The sequence below is a fragment of the Catharus ustulatus genome, chromosome 9, assembly GCF_009819885.2.
Source record: "Catharus ustulatus isolate bCatUst1 chromosome 9, bCatUst1.pri.v2, whole genome shotgun sequence".
Classification (NCBI taxonomy): Eukaryota; Metazoa; Chordata; class Aves; order Passeriformes; family Turdidae; genus Catharus; species Catharus ustulatus.
In genome coordinates, this window is record NC_046229.1 from 22,656,206 (window position 1) to 22,679,171 (window position 22,966).

General features: G+C 37.2%; 1 protein-coding gene across 2 annotated transcripts in view; it reads right to left on the reverse strand.

The window, feature by feature from the left end:
* Positions 1-22,966, reverse strand: part of VAV3 (vav guanine nucleotide exchange factor 3) — a 149,855-nt gene that overhangs the window by 107,162 nt on the left and 19,727 nt on the right. For both annotated transcript variants that reach the window (XM_033067481.1, XM_033067480.1), the window contains exon 2: positions 14,946-15,062. In XM_033067481.1, coding sequence (XP_032923372.1) covers positions 14,946-15,062 — 117 coding nt within the window. The remainder of the gene's footprint in view (positions 1-14,945; positions 15,063-22,966) is intronic.

Genomic DNA, 22,966 nt, shown 5'->3' on the forward strand with positions numbered 1-22,966 from the left:
TATTTACTATTAAGATGTCTCTTGGAATTTCAAGCTCTGCTGAGTACAGAAACTTTTGTCCTTTATTTTGTGCTCTTCACCCACTGTTCTAACCCAACTCTATGGTCACGTCAAACTACATTTGAGAACTGATAAGCAGAGACAGAAGGAGGGATAGATTTCTTAGCATATTATTCTGAAGGGCAGGTAAGGTCCACTGCTTATTTCCCAGCTCTGCTACATCACGAGGCATTCCACCATGGTAGAGGCAGTAATCTCTGAATATAATTAACATTGCCTCTTAGAGCACATGGGAATGTACCTCACTTTTACTCTAGAGGGCTTATAAGCACTTAAAAACATTTGTTGTGGAATTGTGCTTAAAAAAACATTTGTGAAAGGGCACAGGACTGAACACATTCCAGATTGGTAACAAGTCAGAAAACCATCTAGGACCAGCTTCAGTCCTCACTATTTATGATAAAAACACCAGTAGCACATATGAGTTCAATGAAACTCTTGACATGAATTTAGTTGGTCATTTCAGTCCAATAGAGCGAGTCCAAATCAAACCCAATACCCCAAGAATGATTAGCCCTGCTGCAGTCAATCTCAGCAGCAGCCTACAGTGAGCAAATGCAAGAGCCAACTGCAGGCAAGCAGATGCACCTAGAAAACGCATCAGAAAAGGTCATGTTCTGTGAAAAACAGGCTCCCACATCATTTGTGGTCAATGCAAAAAGGCATTTTGGGGAGATAAAATTCAGAAAATATATTGCAATTAAAACCACTTATCCAGCGCAGGTTATCAAATATGAAAGATAAACCTTGTCTGATACCAACATTCTCCTAGCATTTTTTTCATAGATATGGTCTCAGTGAAAGGTACTATTTGTGTTAAAATGTTAAATTTTTGTGAGTCAAATGTCACAGGGGGGGATTTCAAATTGAAAGTAGCAATTCATATCCAGCAGCAATCTGAATTATGCCTCTACCTTCTTCGGTTTTTTACATCAAATTTCAAATCTAAAACCAAGATCAAAAGATATACAAGTTGATGAACATTGAAACAACCTCAACGCTGAATTTTTAAAAAGCTATTCAGCATTACAGCTTGTAATTTTATCTCACACTACCTGTAATATTTCTTAAAATTGTGTTCCTCAACACATCTTCCTTTTTGCTTGGCAGGCACCAATTTTACTGCTCACAGGTATTTCCAACAGCACAAAAATTCCCTTACTGCACTCATACCAAAAATAGTAGCAATGAAAGAGCCAAAAAAACAGCTTAACTGAGGCAGATGCCTGAAATATGATCTTTAGACAACAGCAAAGTCAGAAGATTTGGAGAGACAGAAGTTTTGGGAAATAAGAGAGATGTCAACAGAATAAAGATGTCAGAAAGTTGAAGGAAGGAGAACAAGGCACTAGAGGAAGAGGGAAAATATTCAAAAGACTTAACGTAATCAGCTTCTGAAGGGGTTTGAGACTACAAAAACATCACCTTAAAAAGTAGAGAAAAAGGTGAAGAAACTGAAACCAAACCTGTAAAGCAAATGAAACACAGAACGAGAACAAAGAAAGTAAGAGTTCCCTCTGTGGTAATTTAATTAAAAATATATGATCCATGTTTTCCACCAAAAGGAACAAAAATATCAACGTAGAAAGTTTGTAAGCTGCATTAACAGTGTGTTGCTGTAGCTGAGGTACCTACAGCATGCAGAGTACACACAATGGAGGTTTTGTGAGGTATCTGGATGAGGACAAGACACAGTCTAGGTATAGATTTAGGTTTTGGCAAGTTTAAATTACTGCTGTCCAAGGATAATACAGCCATTAAAACCACTCTCATCCAATACTTTTACACTGTAGCTTAGACCTGCATACAAAAAAATGAAAATTACTGATTCTATATTAAGATGAAGGTCTAGTTGTTGGTCAGAATTAAATGTTATATGTAACGAACAGGGCAGGGTACTGCTGGACAAGTTTAAGTTTTCAGTGGATTTTGGATTACTGATGTACTTTAGCTTCCCACTGTCTGTGACACTCTGAACATGCACCACATGGTCTCCATCTTCAGAACAACTCCTGCTACAACTCATTAAGATCCAACACAGCAGGCAAGCATTCTGACAGCATTCTCTGCCTTTCTAGTTCAGGGCTCCTCTGTCTATGAGAAGCTGCACAGAAAGGGCACTTTTTTTCCCTTAAGACTTTAGTCTGCCAAGTGAACTGAGATGGATCATTTTAAATCCATCATAAGGTCTGAGGCACCCTGTCAGATGGATTCTTTCCTACTGGCCGAACAGCTTTGAAACCGAGGTACAAAGTCACAACACTTGCTTGAGAACGCTGACTTTGCATTTAACATTTTACCTTACACTATCAAACAAATTTATAACTGAATTCCCCTTCAGAGCTGGAGTTATACACCTGCAAACAAGCAAAGCAGCAGTCATGACTCCAGTACCATACCTACTAAAGCAACCACTTTCACTGCCTAGCAAACTGTTTTCAACACACACACAAAGAGCAGAACGAGAGTTAGTGTTAGTAAATTTAGATTACAAGCTTCATATTTGTCACTGATTTTTTTTCCCTAAATAATCCCATAAATTAGCATAGAGAGCAGCTCAATTTCTTCATGAGTCTACATTTTTTTACTTGGCAAAAAAATACTTTCTCTCAAAAGCTTCTGAAAAAAACTGCCTCTAAACCCACACCTGTATTCACCTCCATTTTCTATTTAATTTCTGGCAACCACTTGGAAAACAACTCAGCTTTTTGGGTTTCCACTCTCAATAGAGTAATCCAATAAAGTATTTTTCATAACTCCCAGAAAAATATATCTAAGGAGAAAAAAAGTCTATGCTCAGTAACTCATGCTCACTTTCTAAAAGGAGACACATCCTTTTATTTGGTCACAGCCAGAAACATCCTGACAATATTCCCTGTTGGTTTATTTGCACATACTTCATCTACATCAAGAGTAGGAGATGAAGACCTGTCTTTCAGACCTTTCTATGACTCAGACAGCTCAGACTGCCAGCACTGCCCTAAGTGTCTGCTTCTGCAAACACACACAAGCAGAAATGCCCTGTAAAAGCACAAACACACGACAGAGCACCCTGCACTTCCCTGCCTTGCATAGCATTTTTTGGGTCAGCGCAGACCCGTGCATTAGCACAAGACTCTTGCTGTTTTCTATGTAACATTTACTCTTCAAGGATCCTGATCAGCCTCTGGAGTTTGCAATCCAGGCTTCTAAAAAGTGCTATTGTTCAAGTATTTTTTTTACTGCCTTGTTTTTTCTATGACACAAGCCTTGTTTTCTGGATTCAAACACCCTGAGTACTTTTTAGTCACATTTGTGAGTACTGATTTGGTAAGAAATAGAAAGCTAAACCCTCCTCTCATCGTTCTTTATTTCAGCTTTAAGTGAGGAACCAGTTAACTTCATACTAGAATTTAATAAGTGAACTCTGAGACATAGAGGAAGAGTAAATCTCAGGTACAGGTCCACATTTCTGATTTCTTGAGACATCCCAGCAGTTCATATACGCATGTATTGATCAAAATACGTTACAGAACAATACATGAAGTATAGACAGTTACATGAATAATCTTGCCTAAACACTTGTCTGTTGCATTACAAACTGAGTACTGCTTAATGTCTACTTCCTTCAAGAAACTATGGTTCTAAAAATATACAGTTAAAACCACCTTTTGACAGCTTCCAAATAAATCACAGTATCTATAGCTTGTAAATCCTAAAATAATTTTATTGAACAATTGTCAAAGTGCTAAGTTCCTTCTCACTTAATCTTTAGGGGTGGGGGGGGCACTTAAAGGAAATAAAACATCATCAGAATATCAGTGCTAAAAATTCTTTTTTTCTTTTCTGAGTTTTGGTGGTGCAAGACAACATCAAAGACTTATCACTGTACAGTGAGATCATACAAAAATATACTCTGAATAAGATGCAAGAGGGGAGCCAACTAAACCAAATTGACTATTTCTTCTTTAGAAGAAAAAAAATTGAAGGAAGAGACTCATATTCAGGTTCTAGAGAACTGCAGGAATTTCAAGAGCCGTAGTCCTCCTCTGATGAGTAGGGGGTATTTACCTGCTATATAGGAAAATCTAAAGGTGTATTTAAATAAGCATGGGAATAATAGGAGCAGTCTTCTAGCAAAACCAAGAGAAAAAACAAAACTCCAGAAACAAACCTGAAATGCTTAAATGGAAAAGGCTCAAGAAGCACTGCAGGAATGGGGATGTACACCAGACTGCAGAGCAGAGTGGTGAGACAGGTAAAGAATGCAGGCAGCAAAGAAGACAAGGCAGTGATGAAGAGTAAATAGTAACTAACCACAGAAAATCAAACATTAAGTGATGAAAGTCTAAGTAGGAGTGATCAGACAGATTGCATTCTTTGGGTGTCAGGCAAGGGTGAGCACAGGGCAGCACCAAGAGGCAAGGCTGGAAGAAGGAAACCAGCAGCTCTGCTGCCCAGAGCCTGTGGTCAGAGCTCTGCTAACTTGCTGTGGTTATGGCTTTGTTAACACAAAGTCTGAAAATGGCAGCTTTTTCTAGCATTTAGCAGACTGTTCAAGACACAGGTGGATTAGTCACTTCTACAAGAGAAACAGACATAAGCAATTACCTAAAAGCCCCACAATTTGAACAGAAATATTCTCATACAATCCCATTTAACTCTGTATCCAGCATCAGCACAATGGTTAATCTAATTAATAATACACACAAAGGCAAGATGCTAAATCAGGTTGGTGGTGACTCCTACAGGTTCCAAATTGATGCCACCCAGTTGTGGGTGGTAAATCTTCATTTTAAAAAATTAAATGTGAATTACTTTGTAAAATTTCAAAAATCAAAGCACATGTTATGCTCGAGTTCCTAGTATTCAAGTTCTTTCACTAAGTTTTGGCTAGATGCTTGCCAGATATAGGAAAACTACTCCCTTTCCTATGGTCTAAAAAAGAGATTAATTAATATTCCAATTTAATTTTATATCAAAATGTCCACAGAAAGACAGACTGTATGGAGAATTTTACATCAAATGTCTGGTCTAGAATCCACTTTTTCCATAACAAAACAACATGATAAAATGTGTTAGTAATGTTAATAATAATAATAAAAATATTTATCCTCATTTAAAGCCAGGAAAAACCTGTTTCTTTTCTAATATGGTGTCATCATGCCTTTAACAAACATTTTTTTGCCACAAAATATGCAACTGAGGAAAATCATCTTCTATCCACTAAGTTCGCATATACAAAAACCTAGACCTCACCACTTTGAAAATGGTATGATGACATTTCTAATCAGGTGGTTTAAGAACTTTCATTAACTTGAGTTAATTGAACTTCAAGATTGCTAATGAAGCTTGTTTGCCAACACTCAGATTGTTTCTCACAGATCACAGACTGTGTCCAACCACTACTTAAGGTACTCAGTCTCAACCTTCCTTTTAGTTGGCTGAAAGTCTCTAAGGGAGGTCTTCCCCAAATCAAAACACTAAAACTCAGCCTCAGAAAAAACCCAGAACTGCATAATTCAACAATATTTAGTAAAGCAAGTAAGTTCTATGAGAGGCTGCCATATACACAAGTGCTTGCATCTCAACAGATGTTTATATGTGTGTGTATATATATATATAACAAGTTGGTTGTGACCAAGACATATGGTAAAATCATAATTGCAACAGCCAAGTAAATACTCTTAAAAATGTGCACAGCTATTAATTTATTATTTATTATCTAAGTGAGGAAAGGATTTGATAGAAAACTTGAAGGTAAAACAGATATTAAGAAAATAGGTGTTACTCCTTGTTCTGCTGCTTTTGAAGTAATGAATACACTGCATGGGATCATTCCACTGCATGTCAACTACAACTTTTTATCAGGACTTTGATAGTGATACTATTTAGACAAATCAACTATTTGGACAGGGCTGCCACAAGCTTAGGATTTTGTCCCTTCCTCATGCCACATTTTATTCTCCAAGGCTTCTGTCACCTCCTAGTTATTGCCCCAAGCCCAAACACAACTCCCAAGATATATTCAGCTACAGCAGTCAGAGGGCACACAGCTGGGGCTATGCCTCATACCACTCAGGAAGATCATTCCATTTTTGTCCAGCACTGGGGGAGGAAAAAGCTAAATTATGCCCCACTGAGTCACTATGCAATCAACAGCATCTCTTTAAACTGTGCTGTGAGTTTTGGATAACAGTGAAGGCTGAATGGGAATTGGTATAAAACCCCCCAATCCACCGGTGACCTATATTCAATTTTTTGCTCTACTCTCCTTCAAGGGCACAGGCAGTCCATCCTCCCTCAAGGAATTTACATATTTTGGTTAAAAGTGGATTACATTGTGGATTACACTAAATTATGCAGCTCATATCAATTAGCCACTGCAAGAAACACACATCATGTGCTTCCACAATGCCACTGATGGAGTTTTGCTCAAATTAGTTTACTTTAGAAACACTTTATACCTTCCAGCAACTTAAAGTTGGCTTGGGGAATGAATTTTACTTATGTGAACTAGCCATCAGTTGGCTTTCCCAAAGTAATTCTGTGAAGTGTTCCTTACATGTTCTCAGAACAAAATGGGATCCAGCTGAAGACCTAAATGAAACCTACTCAAACTTACATACAACCCTAATTTGGTGATTTTCTCATATTAAAGTTTAAATTTGTGTATGGGTGAAACCTAAGATGTTCTTTATTTGTAGAGGTTAGCAGTAGCTAAAGTGTGCCATTAAATTTTACTTCTGCTAATAGTTTTATTTGCCAGCAATTTTTTCTTTAACTTTACTTTTTACGTAGCAACTGTCATTATTTACAACTGTTTCTAAACACATTGCTGAGTTTATCATCAGGTAATAGATTCATTATAAAATTTCACACTGAATTGTTTAGTTCTTGAATGGCTGGTCTGGAAATTAAATCCTCAGTGTTCAACTACCAGTGTTTCACCTTCAAAATCTCATGAAGAAAGCCATGAAAATGCAAACAACCTGTTTAATAGAACTTTTCCAAATAAATCTCATTTCATGCATCAAAGTTCCATAAACAACATTTAAGATCCAAACCTATGATCCCACATTTCTGCTATAGCAATTCTGACAAAAAAAAAAGCCATGTCCTCAAATGTTTCAGTGTTAACAGAAAGATGCATTAATTTTCCTAGCAAGGCAGTCCTTGTGATCTAATCAAATACAATGTAAGTTTTTCAGGTTTATAGATAAATACATTGTAATACACTCTTCTGTGTTCTTCCATTATTCACCTATTCAAGTATCCATGCTTTAAAAAAAGGCATGTGCAGCTGACATTTATTCTAACACAATTACTGTCAGAGAACACAATTCTTCTTAGCAAACACTTCTCTAGCCTTGTCACCATCCCTAACTCAGTTTGCAAACCTTTCTCATTAATTCATACCTATTTCCTTTTTATTAAATACTGAAATGGTGTTCCCTGCTGCAAACCATTCACTGCAGCTCCACTTTCTACTGAAGCTGGACAGAAAAAAGCAGTGAATGCATTTGCAGGCAATCTAGTGACCAGAGCATGCTTCCAGTTAAACAAAGCCTGAGCTTTTGATACTTACAAAGAAACAAGCAGCAACTACTGAACTTTGCACTGAAGAACACTCCCGCTTCCCATAAACCTCCCAATCATACAGAGCTGAAGGCAAGAAGAGGGGGATCTCTGCAGGCTCAGAAGAGAAATCATGGCCTGCCTGGCCTTCCCTCAGCGTAGGAACACCTCCCAGGTGTGGTCCAGGATGTCATAGCAGTTCCTCTTGGAGAATGCTCCACAAGCCCAATTCTTCAGAGGAAATCACAACACTGCCTAGGTGATGGTTTAAAACGTATCACCCTAGCCGCCAATTTGTGCCTCTGAGGTGGAGTTCAAGAGCAGCTCAAGCACTCGGGTGGAGGTTTAGCACAGATACTCTTCAATCACCTTTTAAACTCATGATATAGAAGAGATGGGGGAAAGAAAGGCAGAGGGGAGGGTTAGGAGGCATATTTCAGTACTTCAAATCACTCCAACAGTGGAAAAAAAAGAGGCAAAAACCAAACTTAGCAATTATACTTAGTAATTCTCTTTCTCCTTCTAGAATGGAGCAATGAATGTGATAAAACGTATTATTTTGTAATTATGCATAGTAATACATCAAGTCAATTGAACTCCTGTTGTCATCATTAACACATACAACAATAGACATTTGCCAAGCAACAGTGGGGACTGAAATATTTCAAATTGTTCAGCTTTCAAAATCATTTTCATTTGTTTGCACTTCTTTACCTCCTTATCTTCAATTTTGTCAAGATGCAGTTAGCTAAGATTCTAAGTGAATTGCAGTGAACAAGAACAAAAGCAGGTAAGAGTGCAAAATTGTATTCTAGGTAATTCATAGTGCTGCTTGGGTCAGTGTTTTGCTCAGGGAAAAAAGGCCAGGCAGAGGAACCACACTGAACATTAGGAAAGAACAGTTTACCAGCACCATAGTAATTAAGCTAAGCTTGATACAATCAAATCCATTCAAGGATAAACCAAAAAGAAACTGAATATCTTTTATTTAGGTCCCGCACAAAATCATTTCCCATTGAATGCTGCTTTACTACTACTTTAGGACAAGCATCTTACTGTATCTTGAACATGAGCTTCTTATTTCAAGACAGACAAAAAACGTTTCCTACCCTTCTTTGGCGAACAATTTCAGTGTCACAGAAAAAAATACACACAAACTCTTCCAAGTTGATATGAACTTCCCCTGCAAATAACTCTTTTATTACCTTCTGGTTTTATTTGTAGTTGATATTATTGTTATTTACACCAGTATTTATAAATTCAGGAAGTCTGGGGTTAGATACAATTTTCACCACCTTCTGGTTACTGAAATGCTTGTATTACAAGCACTACAGGGAATTAAAGCGATTTAAATACATTTGTATAAACAAATGTGTGAGAAGGTTTAAGTCTTAAAACCTGTTAAAGCTACTCATGCTTCAACTCTCCTCTTCCTCAAAAACCTTTCATCCCAAAAGGAAACATTCCTTGTTAACCTTGACTTTCTAATTGATAACATTTGCTGAAAAACTGAACAAAACAATATTACAGAAGAACAGAAATATCCCAGCACTCCCTCGGATGAGAACTTTTCATTAATGATCAAATATTTGTGGTGCGGTCAATGCTTTGTTATGTGGTCAAACCCAAACACCGTTACCCTTTTCATCAATTGGAACCAAACATCACAACTTGAAAAGTTATGACAGACCTTAAAGAAACTAATAAATATCCATTTTGAAAGGTCACTGAGGTGATTGTCCACTAGTATTCTAGAACAGAAACATGAAATATCATAATTCTGAAATACTCAGGCCTAAATACATATGCTCATGCAGAAGCTATAAGCTCTTGCTAATGCTTTTAGGTTTATTGAAGTTATATGCCCAGAAAACTGTAGACTCATTGGCAATGATCACAACAACAAAGCATTACAATTAAGGACACTAAATTTATCTGGCATTGGCAATGTTTTCCCTGGTTACACCATGGCAAAACATTTCTTCAAGTTTTCAGGGACATTTCAAAAAAGGTGGCTCATGAGCCATACCATGACTCACCCCACTCTTCACCCATCTCAATGCTTTGCCCAAAACTATGATTTAAGCTGTTTGGGGCTGGGAGTGATTTTTTTTTTTTTTACCATTTAAAGGATGCTTTTGGGAGGCTACTAAGTGCTCGACTTACGTATTTCTACACAAACAGGAGTGATAACTAACAAACAAGGTCCCTACATGCCAAGCATTTCAGCAGTTTTGCAGTATCTTCTTGTGCATATTTTGTCCAAAGTATATCCAAGGAGAAGAAAGCTGAAACCTGCCCATTTCCTCTGTTTCTTTATTCCTCCCCACACAGAAGTACATCTTGGAGAAGTTCAAGTGTCATTCATCCCAAGCCAGTCCATCTCACTGAAATGCTGCTCCTGAAAACAAGCTAGTTTCTTGAGCAAACCATTAAGACTTGTTTGCAGTTTTACAACTAAAAGAGCTCAGACAATGAAGATACAGAGCTCTGCATTTAGTAATAGGCTTTTTTTTTTATCTATTCAATCTCTTTCTTCATTGTAGCATCTTTACAGAAATACAGTATAATGTTTTGGCATGTTCCCCCACGTTCTACGGTTTTAATATAACTTTGTGTACAAGAAGTGACCATATTTTGGTCTATTATCCTACTGATTAAATTCAGCAAACAAAATATGAAACAATTGCAGATAATCTCAACTGCTTCAGTTTTACTGAAGATTTTTTAGACCCTTTTCCTGGAAGGATATATAGTTTATAATAATAGCTGCTTTTGTTGTGTTGATTTTGGTATGTGTATCTCATGCACATCTGCCCAATCTTCCTGGAATCCTTTAAACCTGAGGGAATACTAACACACCAGGATTCTCAACTTCAGCATGACTTTCTCCTGCATCCTTGCCCAGATTTCCTTTGCAGTAAGGAAGTGACTAAAATGATCACCAACTATGTAAACTGAGTACATGCAACTCAATATTTTCACAGCAGTTGTTTGCTTTTATATAAGCCACCATTTTAAGTTTCACCAGAGTGAGCTAGACTAGGCATCATGTTATATGCTTTCAAACAATTAGGTACTTATTTCATTGGTGGCACTTGATATTTGATCTCCTTGTCTTTTTAAAATCACAATTCAATATTGTACATTATTTCTAGACATCTAATGCAGGATCCTTACAAGGGAGATTGCTGTGTTCATGTTAGATCAGTTATCTCATAAAAACACTCCATGCTCTGCTACACATTCTTTAGGAAATTAAAAAGCACAGCACACAAAAGGTGCTTTTCTGACACTTTCTGGACACCATTTTCCCCACAGGATCCCAAACGCATCTCTGAGTCCAGGGAGCATCTGTTGACATCAACAAAACTAATCCTCAGATTCCCATTTCTGCAACACATTAGTTACAAATTTCCTTCAGAGAATAGGGATAGCAACAATTTGTTGTGGCGCGCCAAGCAACAAAGGCTGCTGTTGGAGGAGGGCTCTGAGCTGAAAGAACAAGTACCAACAGCATTTGCTTATTCTGGCACACAGGTAGAAATGAAGAACCTGACAACCCTGCGGTAGTGAAAAATTACTCTCCAGCATGGAATTCATAATGAAAACACTGTCTGGCACCTCCAGTGTGTGGGAGAGCATTTCATGCTCTGTCAGGAACTTAATGCAGCAACAATGAAATTTACTGATAGAAAGGTGAATGAGTGGGAATGGGTAAATACCAAAGAAGAAAATCAAGCTATATAAAATGTTAAAAAGCACAGTTTAAAGAACCTTCCTATTTCTGTGTAATGTAGCCCCTCTTTTTTTCAACCACAGCCTAAAAATAAGAAACTGTGCTATTATATTTGAAACAGAAGAAAAATCATCTTGTAGCAGCTAATACCAATATTCATACAGAATGTACATATTAAACACACATTAGGTTACTTGTTTCCATTTCTTAGCCTATTCTTTAGCTATTTACATGTTGCTACTTCAGCTTCACCTCTGATTCTCATCCACTGCACATACACCTTTTTCCCTAATCACTAAGATCAAAGTCTCTGCAGAGTGGAGCACAAAGTTCAAGTCAAATTTTCATATGCTATGTCAAAGCATCTGGAAACAGCTCATTTACTTCTAACTACTAAGTGCAAGTTCCACCATTACAACAAACATTTTGTAACCAGTATTTCACAAGGCTGTTAAAAATCTTATGACTATATTGGCAGGATACTGCTGCTACTTCTACAGTGCTCTGGGTTTGCCTGCCAGTTTCTGGGAAGATATCAGAATATTTCAAAAAAATACAGTTGCCCTCACTAGGTTTCTCACCTTATTTTGCCCCTTCAATATTACTTCCTTGAAGGCATATTTTTCATTTACAGCTGACACATTCCTAATGTTCCTTCCATTAGCATGTTTAAATAGTCACTGAAGTCTGTCATCCTAAACAAAACATCCCATCTTAAGATGACAAATTCAATAGTAATTTCTTTATAAATTAAACTGAAACTTTTAAATGTCCTAGATAAGGTTTATGGAGTTACCTCAGCAACAGTTTATTTATATCTCACCACTAAGTACTTGCCAGCTTCTGAAATCTTAAGACAGCTTCCAGTACATTCAAATGCATAAAGGTAGTGCATACACTCATCACATCACCTTTTTGAGCAGGAGTTTAGAAAACAGTATTTTAAAAACATAGTCCCCTTTTTGTTTGCACCTGTAATAATTTTAAGATCATTCAAATTTTGCACACATTTAGAGAGAGCAGTTCAAATAATTCTTTTGGAAATGGCAGGATGACTTGGTTGCAGTAGCAAGAAAATATCTGCAGCACTATTTTTCTGGCCTTTTGCACACATACAACTTCTGTTCGAGGAAGCTGGAGATGTACAGCTGCATTGCAGTTGTTATTCACAGGAAAATATGAGGGGAAAGTTGAAAAGCAAAGAAGAACTTGAAAAAGATACACTTTCCTGTTCTCACCACTGTTACTAACAATCAGAATTTCCAAGTAAGTACATTATCAGATGTGGAATTGAAATCTCATGCGACTTCAAGATATTTTCTGCTAACTGTACAAACAGTATACTTAAAGGTACACAAGTAACTTAGCATACCTTTTCTTTACTTGCAATTTTATTAATTTCATAGAGCTGCTATTTTTCCTTCCACTTCCATGGATAGCCTGAAGTTCACAGCCCCTTCCAGAAGCTCACTCATTTGCCCAGGCTATAAAACTTACAGCTCAGCCCTTCGAACACGGTCCACTTGCTTGTTGCAAGTTTCCACAAAAGCACCCAACAGGAGCAGCTGAGTAGCAGAGCCATCACACACCTAAAAGCTGCCCAACACAACCACTGCAAGGGCTGCACAGCCCTGTTCAACTCAGCACAGCCACCACACACCTAAAGCTGCCCAACACAACCACTGCAAGGGCTGCACAGCCCTGTTCAACTCAGCACAGCCACCACACACCTAAAGCTGCCCAACACAACCACTGCAAGGGCTGCACAGCCCTGTTCAATTCAGTATCTCCACCTCTGCACAAGCAGCTGCTCCCACGCACAGAGCTCATCTCATGAGAGAATCCCTCGCTGCAGCGCCTCTCAAATTTGTCACTGCATTTCCACCTCATAGCTTTTGAAGAAAGGTGACCTAGACTAGAGAAGTCTTTGCTTAGATGCACTAAAACTGGAAAACCAGGAATAATTAACCTGTTTGTGCTATATGGTGGCTGCAAACAGCGGAAAAAAAAATATTCATGTCTCTACATTCAAATTGACTTAGAGAAATTAAATACTAAGTATCATGGATAGAACTTTTTTAACCAGTTATTCTACTTACAGAAAATCATATTCCAAAATAAATTCTGTTAAAATATTACATATCGAGGTTACCAGAAATATTTGTGGATTAAATTCACCATTAATTCAGAAACTGTTTTTGCTGCATATTCAATAATGAAGCAAGAATAATTTGTGCTGTAAAATCTTTAAAACTAGACTGCATTAAAAACTATCTTTATATGGCACCAAATGAGAAACTTTCACCAAGTAATTACAACACATAACACAAAAAAAATCCTTAGGCATAGGTATCAAAGATTTAAATCAAGCATTAAAGATACCCAACTTAAATACCTTAAATAGGACATTGCTAGCACACACAAAAAAAGAAAACCCAACAATTTAAAATTCCTCTGCTGCTTGTACAATCAAAAACAAATCTCATTTTTAATGAGCCAAATGTTACAAAAGGATCATATTTTAACAAAAGCTTTGTCTTAAATATGATTTATGAGGACAAGATGTTCAGCAAAACTGAAGAACAGGTGGAATCACCAGGTTATCTAATTTAATGCTCAAAGGACTTAAAACCAGACAAAAGGTTGAGAAAGATAATTAGATATTTTGGTTAATGATAATCACTGAGCCATTTCAAACAATCATATTGTAGCCCTGATTCATTCTTGCATTTACATCATCTTTACCTCTATGCCTACTAATAAAAAGAACAGTCCATAAAAAAATCAGATAGTAAAATTAAGATCTTTTTTAAAAAGCAATAATGGTTAAGATATACTAAATTTGAATAAATTACTATTTTTAGTGCTACTTAGGTAATTTTTAGACATTTTCCTGTGAAATTAGGGTAATGATACTATGACTCAAAAGCAGAAACTGAAGTTGAACTAAACACATGTTGGCAGTGACAGATCAAACAGCTATGTAGGAGGCTGAACAACAGACTGGAAAAAGCTTTACATGTAGAATAAGCAATCAAAGTTAGAGAACATACTGTAAATATATTGTGTAAATTAGAATAGTCACAATAACCTTTCATAGCTGTGTCTGAGCTTTGCAGCAGGTTAGGAAAAAACCAACTGTCAAAAAATAATTTTACAAGGGCAAATGATCTGGGTGAATTTCCAGCACCTGAGACTAAAGAAACGCATTCTGTGCCACATGGGCTCAGTGTACAGGCCCGGGGTTTCCAAATCCACATGACTTATGCCAAAGTGATTTTACCAGACAGCACTCACCCACAGTTTGCTATCTTCTTCCATTTCATTTCCATTTAACTCAGCATCTTTCAAACCATTTATCTTGGCTTTTCACATGCTCAGCATTTTCCTGCCAAGTGTTTTTCTCTGCCCTTAATTAGCCCCTCCAATACAAACCTACTTTTTCTGCTTTCTTAATTCTTCCCCACTACTTTTTCATAATGAATGCTCATCCATTAGTCACAACTTCTATATCACAGCTACCAGAAAAGTCCTCTGTGCACAAGCAGAACACAGGTGTTACTTGGGATATAATCAAGAGCATCCTTACCTTTCCAAAATCTCTCACATCAAACAAATCAAATGCTTCAAAAAGTTCACTTTTCTTCATTCCAAATATTTCACAACATGCAGAAAGAAAAGTCCTTATATTCTTCAAGCAGAGAAACTAGAGGAAAGAAAACAGAAAGGCTGAGTGTCAAATGTGTAAATTCAAAATATGTGCTCACTTTGGTCACAAACACATATAATTCATCAATACAATTATTTTTAATTCAGCACTTCCACTATGCTGTGATCCTCCACTGGTCCTAATTAAGCCATAAATATTCTCTTCAGCTCAAAAGTGTTAACCAAATTCTGAGTAGACATTTTGTGAAGGGAATTATTTTCTCTTTTTACATAAACAAAAAGATGTGACAATATGCTACTAGATACATAATAGTCTAAACAGACTTAATTTTCAGCTCCCTATAGACAGCACAGAACAAAACATAAGTTACTTTAAAAATTTGATATGTAAGTATTATTCATGTACAAATCAAGCATTTCATCTGTTAAATTCTAGTTTGAATGTTTAACAAATGCAACTGCACTTTCTTCACACACTAAAGACTTTATGAATACATATTCACCATCTGGCATACAGAAGCAGATGAAGCTTGCAGTGAAGTCATTTAAATTTACCTAGCAGAGATTTAAGATCCTCAGACCACCTTGATTTCTGTACTGAATCAAAGTCTGTTTCACTTTAAGTTATCCACGTGCATCAATGATCATCTGAGTCAGGAAAATAAAGCCTCTGCCACAATGACCTCCTTAAAAGGCTTTTAATGCATTTTCCTGTGGATTATTTTGTTGGCAGATCTTACCTGGCCAAAAGGCAGTAACTGCCAAGAGCATTGGTAACTTCAGAGGGATAGCCATAAAGGGCAATATGCATTCTTGATAACAACTAGCTCTGTGAGGTACTAGCACCTTTTGAGGACATCAGCTTCCCAAAGATGATGTTGCAGCCTTGTGAGCCAAAGTGGAAAAGCAAATACAATATTTATAAGGAGCAGCATTTCAAAGGACACCGCACCATGCTTTGAATATGCATTTTAATATGCATTTTAAAAGTACTGACCCAGCAATTCAATATTACAACAGAGTTCTACATGTTTTAGTGGATTCAGAAGGATCACTCATATTAGGATGGATTATAGAATTGCTATGTTACAACTTCCTGTTTTGATCAAAGCAGTATTTTTGTCAGAGCCATACCAATTCAACAGGCAGCCCTACTTCACGTCTCCAAGAACGTCCCAGTGAGACACAGGAAAAGCAGAGCCCCTGACAGACCAGATTTACAGCAAGGGCACACACATGAAAGTACTGATTCAGTAAGAGATGCTACAAGACCTTGGTTGACACAGGGCAGACAACAAACTCATCACAAAAACCATCCCTGTACAACCCAGAGCCCCCAGGAAAGCACCTGTGGCTGACCAGGGCCTCACCCACAGTAAGGATTCCCAGCTGTATTGGGTGGACCTGCAGCCTCCACAGTTTCCCCCCTTTCAAAAAGCCTCTTCAGCATGTATCTCCCAGCTCACCCAGGGCAGTCATTGCTGGGCTGTACACTGAGCTGCTCAAGGACAACACTGCATTTATGACAGGCTGCTTTCACGCCAAGTGGAATTTTAAGAAATAGTCTAGCTTGCTTAGTCAATATGGCAAGCTTATCTGGTTTTGCAAAGATTATAATTTTGAAGTCAAAATTGCAAGGTTAGAAGGCCAACAGATGTTCAACATATGTGTTTCTTCCTCCATTACATTGGCAGAAAGAACCAGAAAACGAGTTGAGCTTTAAAAACAAGATGGCACATACAAAGTTAGTATTGTTTTCTGTTGCATTTTTCCTCAGATGTTTAATTCTTTTTCTTAAATACTATCAATGGCCACTAGGTTTGTCCAATGCACAATATTGATTCAACTTGAATACTCATCTATATTCTTACATTGAAATTCTAAAAACCACTAACACATGTGATTCTCACTGGAAAATTCAGCTGCCTTTTTGAAACCTAAGTTTTTAGCTTATGTTAGTGCTGAAGTTTCCCAGTGCAAAGAAAGCTTACATCTGCATTAAATTGTTTACCTCTAAAGGGAGCAAGTTAAGGTAGAGACAGGAGCTGTCATGGGCCTAAAATCCGACCTAGATTTGCTAAAGAGCATTTTAGTGAGTTGCATTTAGCTTCTTAATATAGCTAAAAGAACTATTTAATGGATCAGTAGTTTCACAAACAAGATGTTCTCTCCCTTCTGCAAAATCTCTCCAACTATTCTTAGCAATAAAATATAAAAATGGCAGACATTTTTTCCAACAAGATTTATTAGTTACTTCAAATTTCTTTAAATTTTGAGGCAATTTCCTGACAGCCTTTTGTTTAAATTACTGTAAGTATGAATTAGATCTGAGTAGATTAGAAAACATATTACAAGAAATTACAAGCCCATATATTTTAAAGGAAATGTTAAAGCACCTACACTCTAAGTAATAAATTAAATTCGTTGGAATATTTTAACAGTAAGGCCAAAGAAGAATCTAACTGCCATCTTCCTCTGCCCCTCTTTTTGTTTTTTAAATGCTAATTCATTAACATGTATCATTATGTTAAAGAGGTTTGACCTAATTATGATGTAAAATTCAACAACCATATAACACATAACACATCTTGTAGGCTCTAGAAATCACATGGTAAGTGTCAAATCTGCCTGTGCTTCAGATGGGAGCACATCTGAACTGAGTGCGTGCCAGGCAGTGCCTTCAGCAGAATAGCTGTCCTGACATGACAGTCCCACCCCTGCAAGTTCAAAGACTGCTTAGTGAGTTTGAGTTGGTCCTATAATGATTCAGTATCCATCAGTTTTCTCTTGTAAAATGAAAATGAAATTCTTATTACTATTAAAATAACCACAGCAGTTACAAGGATAAAGCTGCAAAACCAAAAGCGTGTTCGTATTTAAATGAATTCATTTTGAAGCACAATATATGAAAAAGTCTTGAAAAACACCTTGTTATATGCTACTAATGTTTTAGAAAAGTTATTTGATTATATTACCCAGAAAACTTCTAGCATTATCTCCAAAATGTTATACTACGTTATACAGTTTCCCTTACTGAAAACAAAGATTTCTATCACTGTGGTTATTGTATGAAGACATACAAATTAGTAAGAGAAGCCTCCAAATAAAAAAAGAGCATACTGCTAAAATCTAGGAAGTTCTATAAGACAGCCTTCCTTGCTGGCAGTAAGAAAAAAGCACAATCACTCTGCAGTCTCTCATTAGTAAGTACAGTCCTCAGGATATTTGGAAAGCTAGTGCATTATTGTGTTTCTTTTTCAAAAGAAAACATAGTTCAGCACACCGCAAAGGAGATGATTAGACAGTTGGGTACCCAGTTTTCAGAGATGCAAGGAGAGCTAAACCTCACTTAGTCTCTTCAACAGGAAACACTTTCTTTCAGTACAAGAACTGGTTTCCCTTCATTTAAAAAAAAAAAAAAACCTCAAAAACATTCTCTAGGAATAGTTTATCATGCATTTTTTTCACCTCTTTTTAAACTACAGTAAGTTCACGATTATAAGCTGCATCATTTTGACTAAAATTTTGGTCCGAACCCAGAAGTGCGGCTTATAATCAGGTGCGGCTTATATATGGACAAAGAACAAAAAGTTGCTGACACCCGGAGGTGCAGCTAATAACCAGGTGTGGCTTATAATCGTGAAATTACTGTACATGGCTATATTAGGAGACAGGAGTCCAGAATTCTCAGTACAATATTGCAGTAGGGTACTGTGTGAGTACAAAAATGCTAACACTAGTGAGAAATACAAATTCTCTCCTGCTGATCCACAGACACATCATGAGAGGAGACTATATCCAGCACTAGAGACAGATGGACAGAAAACACAACCCATCCCCATCCTGTGATTCTGTGACTGGGGCTCAAGAGCCTGAAAACAAACACTTTTCAACATTAACAGCTATAGATTATGAAGACATTTCTAAAGTACCCTAATGTTTCACTACTTCAAGTCCATAACATAGCAATTGTCAGGGTGCCAAAATGGTACAACTCCTGTGATAAACCACTGTGGTTTTATGGAACAGATTCTAGTGGCTTCTGATCCATCCTGCACTGAATTTAATTTTGCAAGAGGCACTAACACGTTTACTGAAATGACAAGCAAGTTTGAAGAAAAAGTATGTCTACCGCCTTAAAAAGGCAGGTATGGTTTATATAATTGGTGTTGTATTTGTCTGAACTTTAAGCACAAGACAATGGGCAAATCAAATTATACCAGGTTTCACAAATAGTATACTATTTTTGCCATAATATTTGCCACTTCACACAAAAACATTTGAGGCTTTTCCCACACAGAACATGGTTATGTGCGCTGACAGAAATGTATAGAAATATTTTACAAAGGGTACTGAATAGAAATGACTAATTAGATACTAAAAGCACAGGCAGGGCTGAAGCTGCCCACAGGGAAGAAAGATTTCTCTAACCAGACCTTTAATGAAGTGAAAGATGAAATGCAGAAGAAAAAAGGGGGGAAAAAATCCATAACCTCTATTCCCATAATGTAAAATGCAGTTCTCAAAAAATATATTTTGACACTGAAGTACTCCAATGGAATAAAGGTCTGTTGGATACAGACCATAGCATCTAGATGTATCCTTTGTACTAAAAGCACTTCTACAGGCGTTCAGAAACCAACACAAAGAGCTCTGAAGATCAAACTGCACCACAAGACATTTAATGAAATTCCAGCATAGCAACACCATTCGGGCGAGTGAAAACTGAAAGGCCAAGAAATGACAAGTATTCAGGAAAGACAGAGTTCTGATTCACTTTTTTTTATTATTTTAATTACCAATAGTGGGAAGGGGGAAAAAAAAGCTATTTGTATTTGTTTCAACTTCCACCTCCTTTTTATTATGATGATTGAGTCACAAGCACAGATATTTAGTCACAAGCCTGGGAATCAGGCAGCTCCCTTGTGTCTGGACCAGACATCCACACTGCATTAAGACTAACTAGGAACATACTGAAGCCTGAGTTATCTAGGGCAGTAAAAACAGATGCTAGGCTATAAGGGGTATAAAACTAGACTGGATCATTGTCACTCAGTGCCAGGAGAGGTGTTTTTCCCCCTACTGCAATTCACTTTTGCTGACATGGAATACCCATCCCTTCACTACTGCACCTGACTGGCTTTTATGCATGTTGTGTTCCCAGCCCCACTGAGACTTCAGGAGGTTCCCAATAACTGTGTAAGGACTGAGGTTAGTTGCTCCTAGCTATCATAATGTAGAAGCTATGATAAAAAAAGAGTAAAAACATAGAAAAGGTACTCTACTTCACCCATTGCCCACTAAATCCACTTTATCTCCTGTAGAGGAAATAAGGCATGTCAAACATGTAAAGTCCCAAAATCTTCCCCTCCTATTCCTTCTCTAAATGGCAGTACTTTATAAACTACACAGCTACAGCTATTTGCCTTGACTTTAAAGAGCCTCATATGCAAAACCAAAAAGTAATAGCATTTTACATTACAGCAAGCATGTTATAGCAAAAATAGCTGAGGAAAGGCCAGACTTTTCAAAACAAAAAAAGCCACTGAGGAGCAAATCTGGCTTCAATTCACGCATCTTGGAAGGTACAATTGCTTTGCTTTTTGATGTTATGTGCAAGGAAGCATATTCAGGTTTGTGAATGTGAAATTTTTCTATTGGTTATTTGTGTTCTTAGAAATGCAGAATTATACAACAATACAAGTCAGAAGAACAGAAGAGTAGACCATTGCCATAACACTTAAACGCTCTTTCTACACCCTCAGTGCTTACTACAAAACATGAGCACATGACCTTTCCTATCTGTTCCTGGAATGATGATGAGCACAGATTAGCTGGGAATCTCTCATTTTTATTTCCACTCTGTTCCTGAGAATATATGCCAAAATACCATTTAAGCAAGAGGAGAAATGTAAGTTTCCATAATGGATTTAACTGGAAGAATTGTTTTTGTACATTCTGTCACCAAGATTGATAAGTCTAAGTTATTTCAGTGAAAGAGAGTACTGAAACAGAACTTGTCTCCTCATAATTTCCTTCAACAAGTTGATGAATGCCCTGAGGGTTGCAGAATCTTGTCTGCTCACTTGCTTCAGTATTTGTTGCATCAACTGTGCTGATAGGAACAGCATATACATCATTAAAATGCTGTTCAAATCCTGCTGAATACAAATTTGAGAGAGATCCCAGAACTGGCTACTGTGAGCAAACAGCACCATCACCTCTACTCACCAAGTCAAGATCCTGTGAACACAGCAAAGGTACACAGCAGGAAGAACAAAATTGTACCTTGAGCCTACACACATAAAAGAGCAACAGTAACTACAGGTAGAGATCCAAGGGTTTCATCAGCTCCTGCACCGTGTGCACACACAGGAAAATTCCAGCTTCCTTACAATTCTTTCAGCCACATCCAATAAAGGGAGAGAACCAGGTACTTAGAGATACAGCTGCTCATCTATCAAGAGCTCCTTTCCATAAGCCACCAGGCTGGACAGTTCCCCAACACATGCCATCTTTGACAGGACAATCCCAAAAGGAGGGTTACCAAAATAGGAGCACATTATCAGTCTAATAGATGTCACAATTATTATCTTTTTACTATCTGTGTGTTAATTAACACCAGATTACTAAATAATCAGACAAAGCCCTACTCTGGTACTGACAATTGCACAGTCAGGGTTAACAATTTGACACAGAAATCATTCCTGGCTCTTCACAGATTTCAGTAGCCAAAGTACATTAGATTAGTTCTGCTCTGCCAAAAGGAGTAATTATCACAATATGCAGTAAAAAATAGCTGTAAGGATTTGTAATTGAATGAAGTATGGACCCACTGATGAAGTCTTAATTCAACATCTATTGATGTCTTCTCATAAGCCAGCAAGAGAGAAGAGAGCAATATCGAACTCAGGAATGGCATTTGTAACATTCTTCTTGTTCATATGTGTGCAGTTTTTCTTGGAAAAATCTTTAAAGCCAGAGTTTTACCAAATGAAGGCAAAAAGGCCATAAGGAATTTAAAGACCAAGTCAACAAGAGAGAATGAGTGTTCCTATTTTCCATAAGCAAATGGAAGCTACCAGGCAAGTAAGCACTATTCTTTTTCTTACTCTTAGATAAAATCTATTAACTTGCAAATTACATTTAAAAAATAAACCAACACACACAGGAAGAACACATCACTCACATCAAAGGAATCCAGTTTTACATTCTTCATTTGACCGCTTGCTCTGCAAACCACCTCAATCATTCAGAGGATCAATATTTCTAAAGCTCTAAGCAGAAGCAAACCAGGTAAACGTATAATACTGCTCAAATGTTGCTCTCAAAAAGCTACAGAGCAGGTACACTAACAAATATGGAGGAGACACCACACTGAGCTCTTTGCAGAGCTGCTTAAGGTTGTGATACCATTACATAAATGAAGAATTTTACTAGGAAATGTGCTATGCAAAGAACAGCAGACACTCCTTAATTCATAGGATTAAGGAGCAGTCAGAGAGACCTACAGTGTTATTACCTTTCCAGATGTGGGCATTCTTTGAAGGCCTGCACAACACAAGATGCTGTATGAACTATAAAACATATTAAATTCCTCTGAACCACTGCTAACACTGTATGAATATTAATAGCATGTTCTTTATTTGCTCAGTTAATGTAGTAATTAAATATTCATAGGAAAGCTCTTAAAATTCCTAACTGACTACTATTCAATTGTGTCTATTGCATTTTGGCTTGAGCATGAAGTTTTGTTTATGTACATTTGCTCTTCTCTGTGCTTCAAAGAAAGAAAATGGAAATTGAAACTTGCAAAAAAGCTGAGGAAGCACAAAGGACGCTCCACTTCTATTAATACTGATACAGAGTGAATAGAGGACAGGGAAAGAAGTTAAGGATTTGTTATGCATTACTGACTCTCTCCTTGGCATTATAACATTG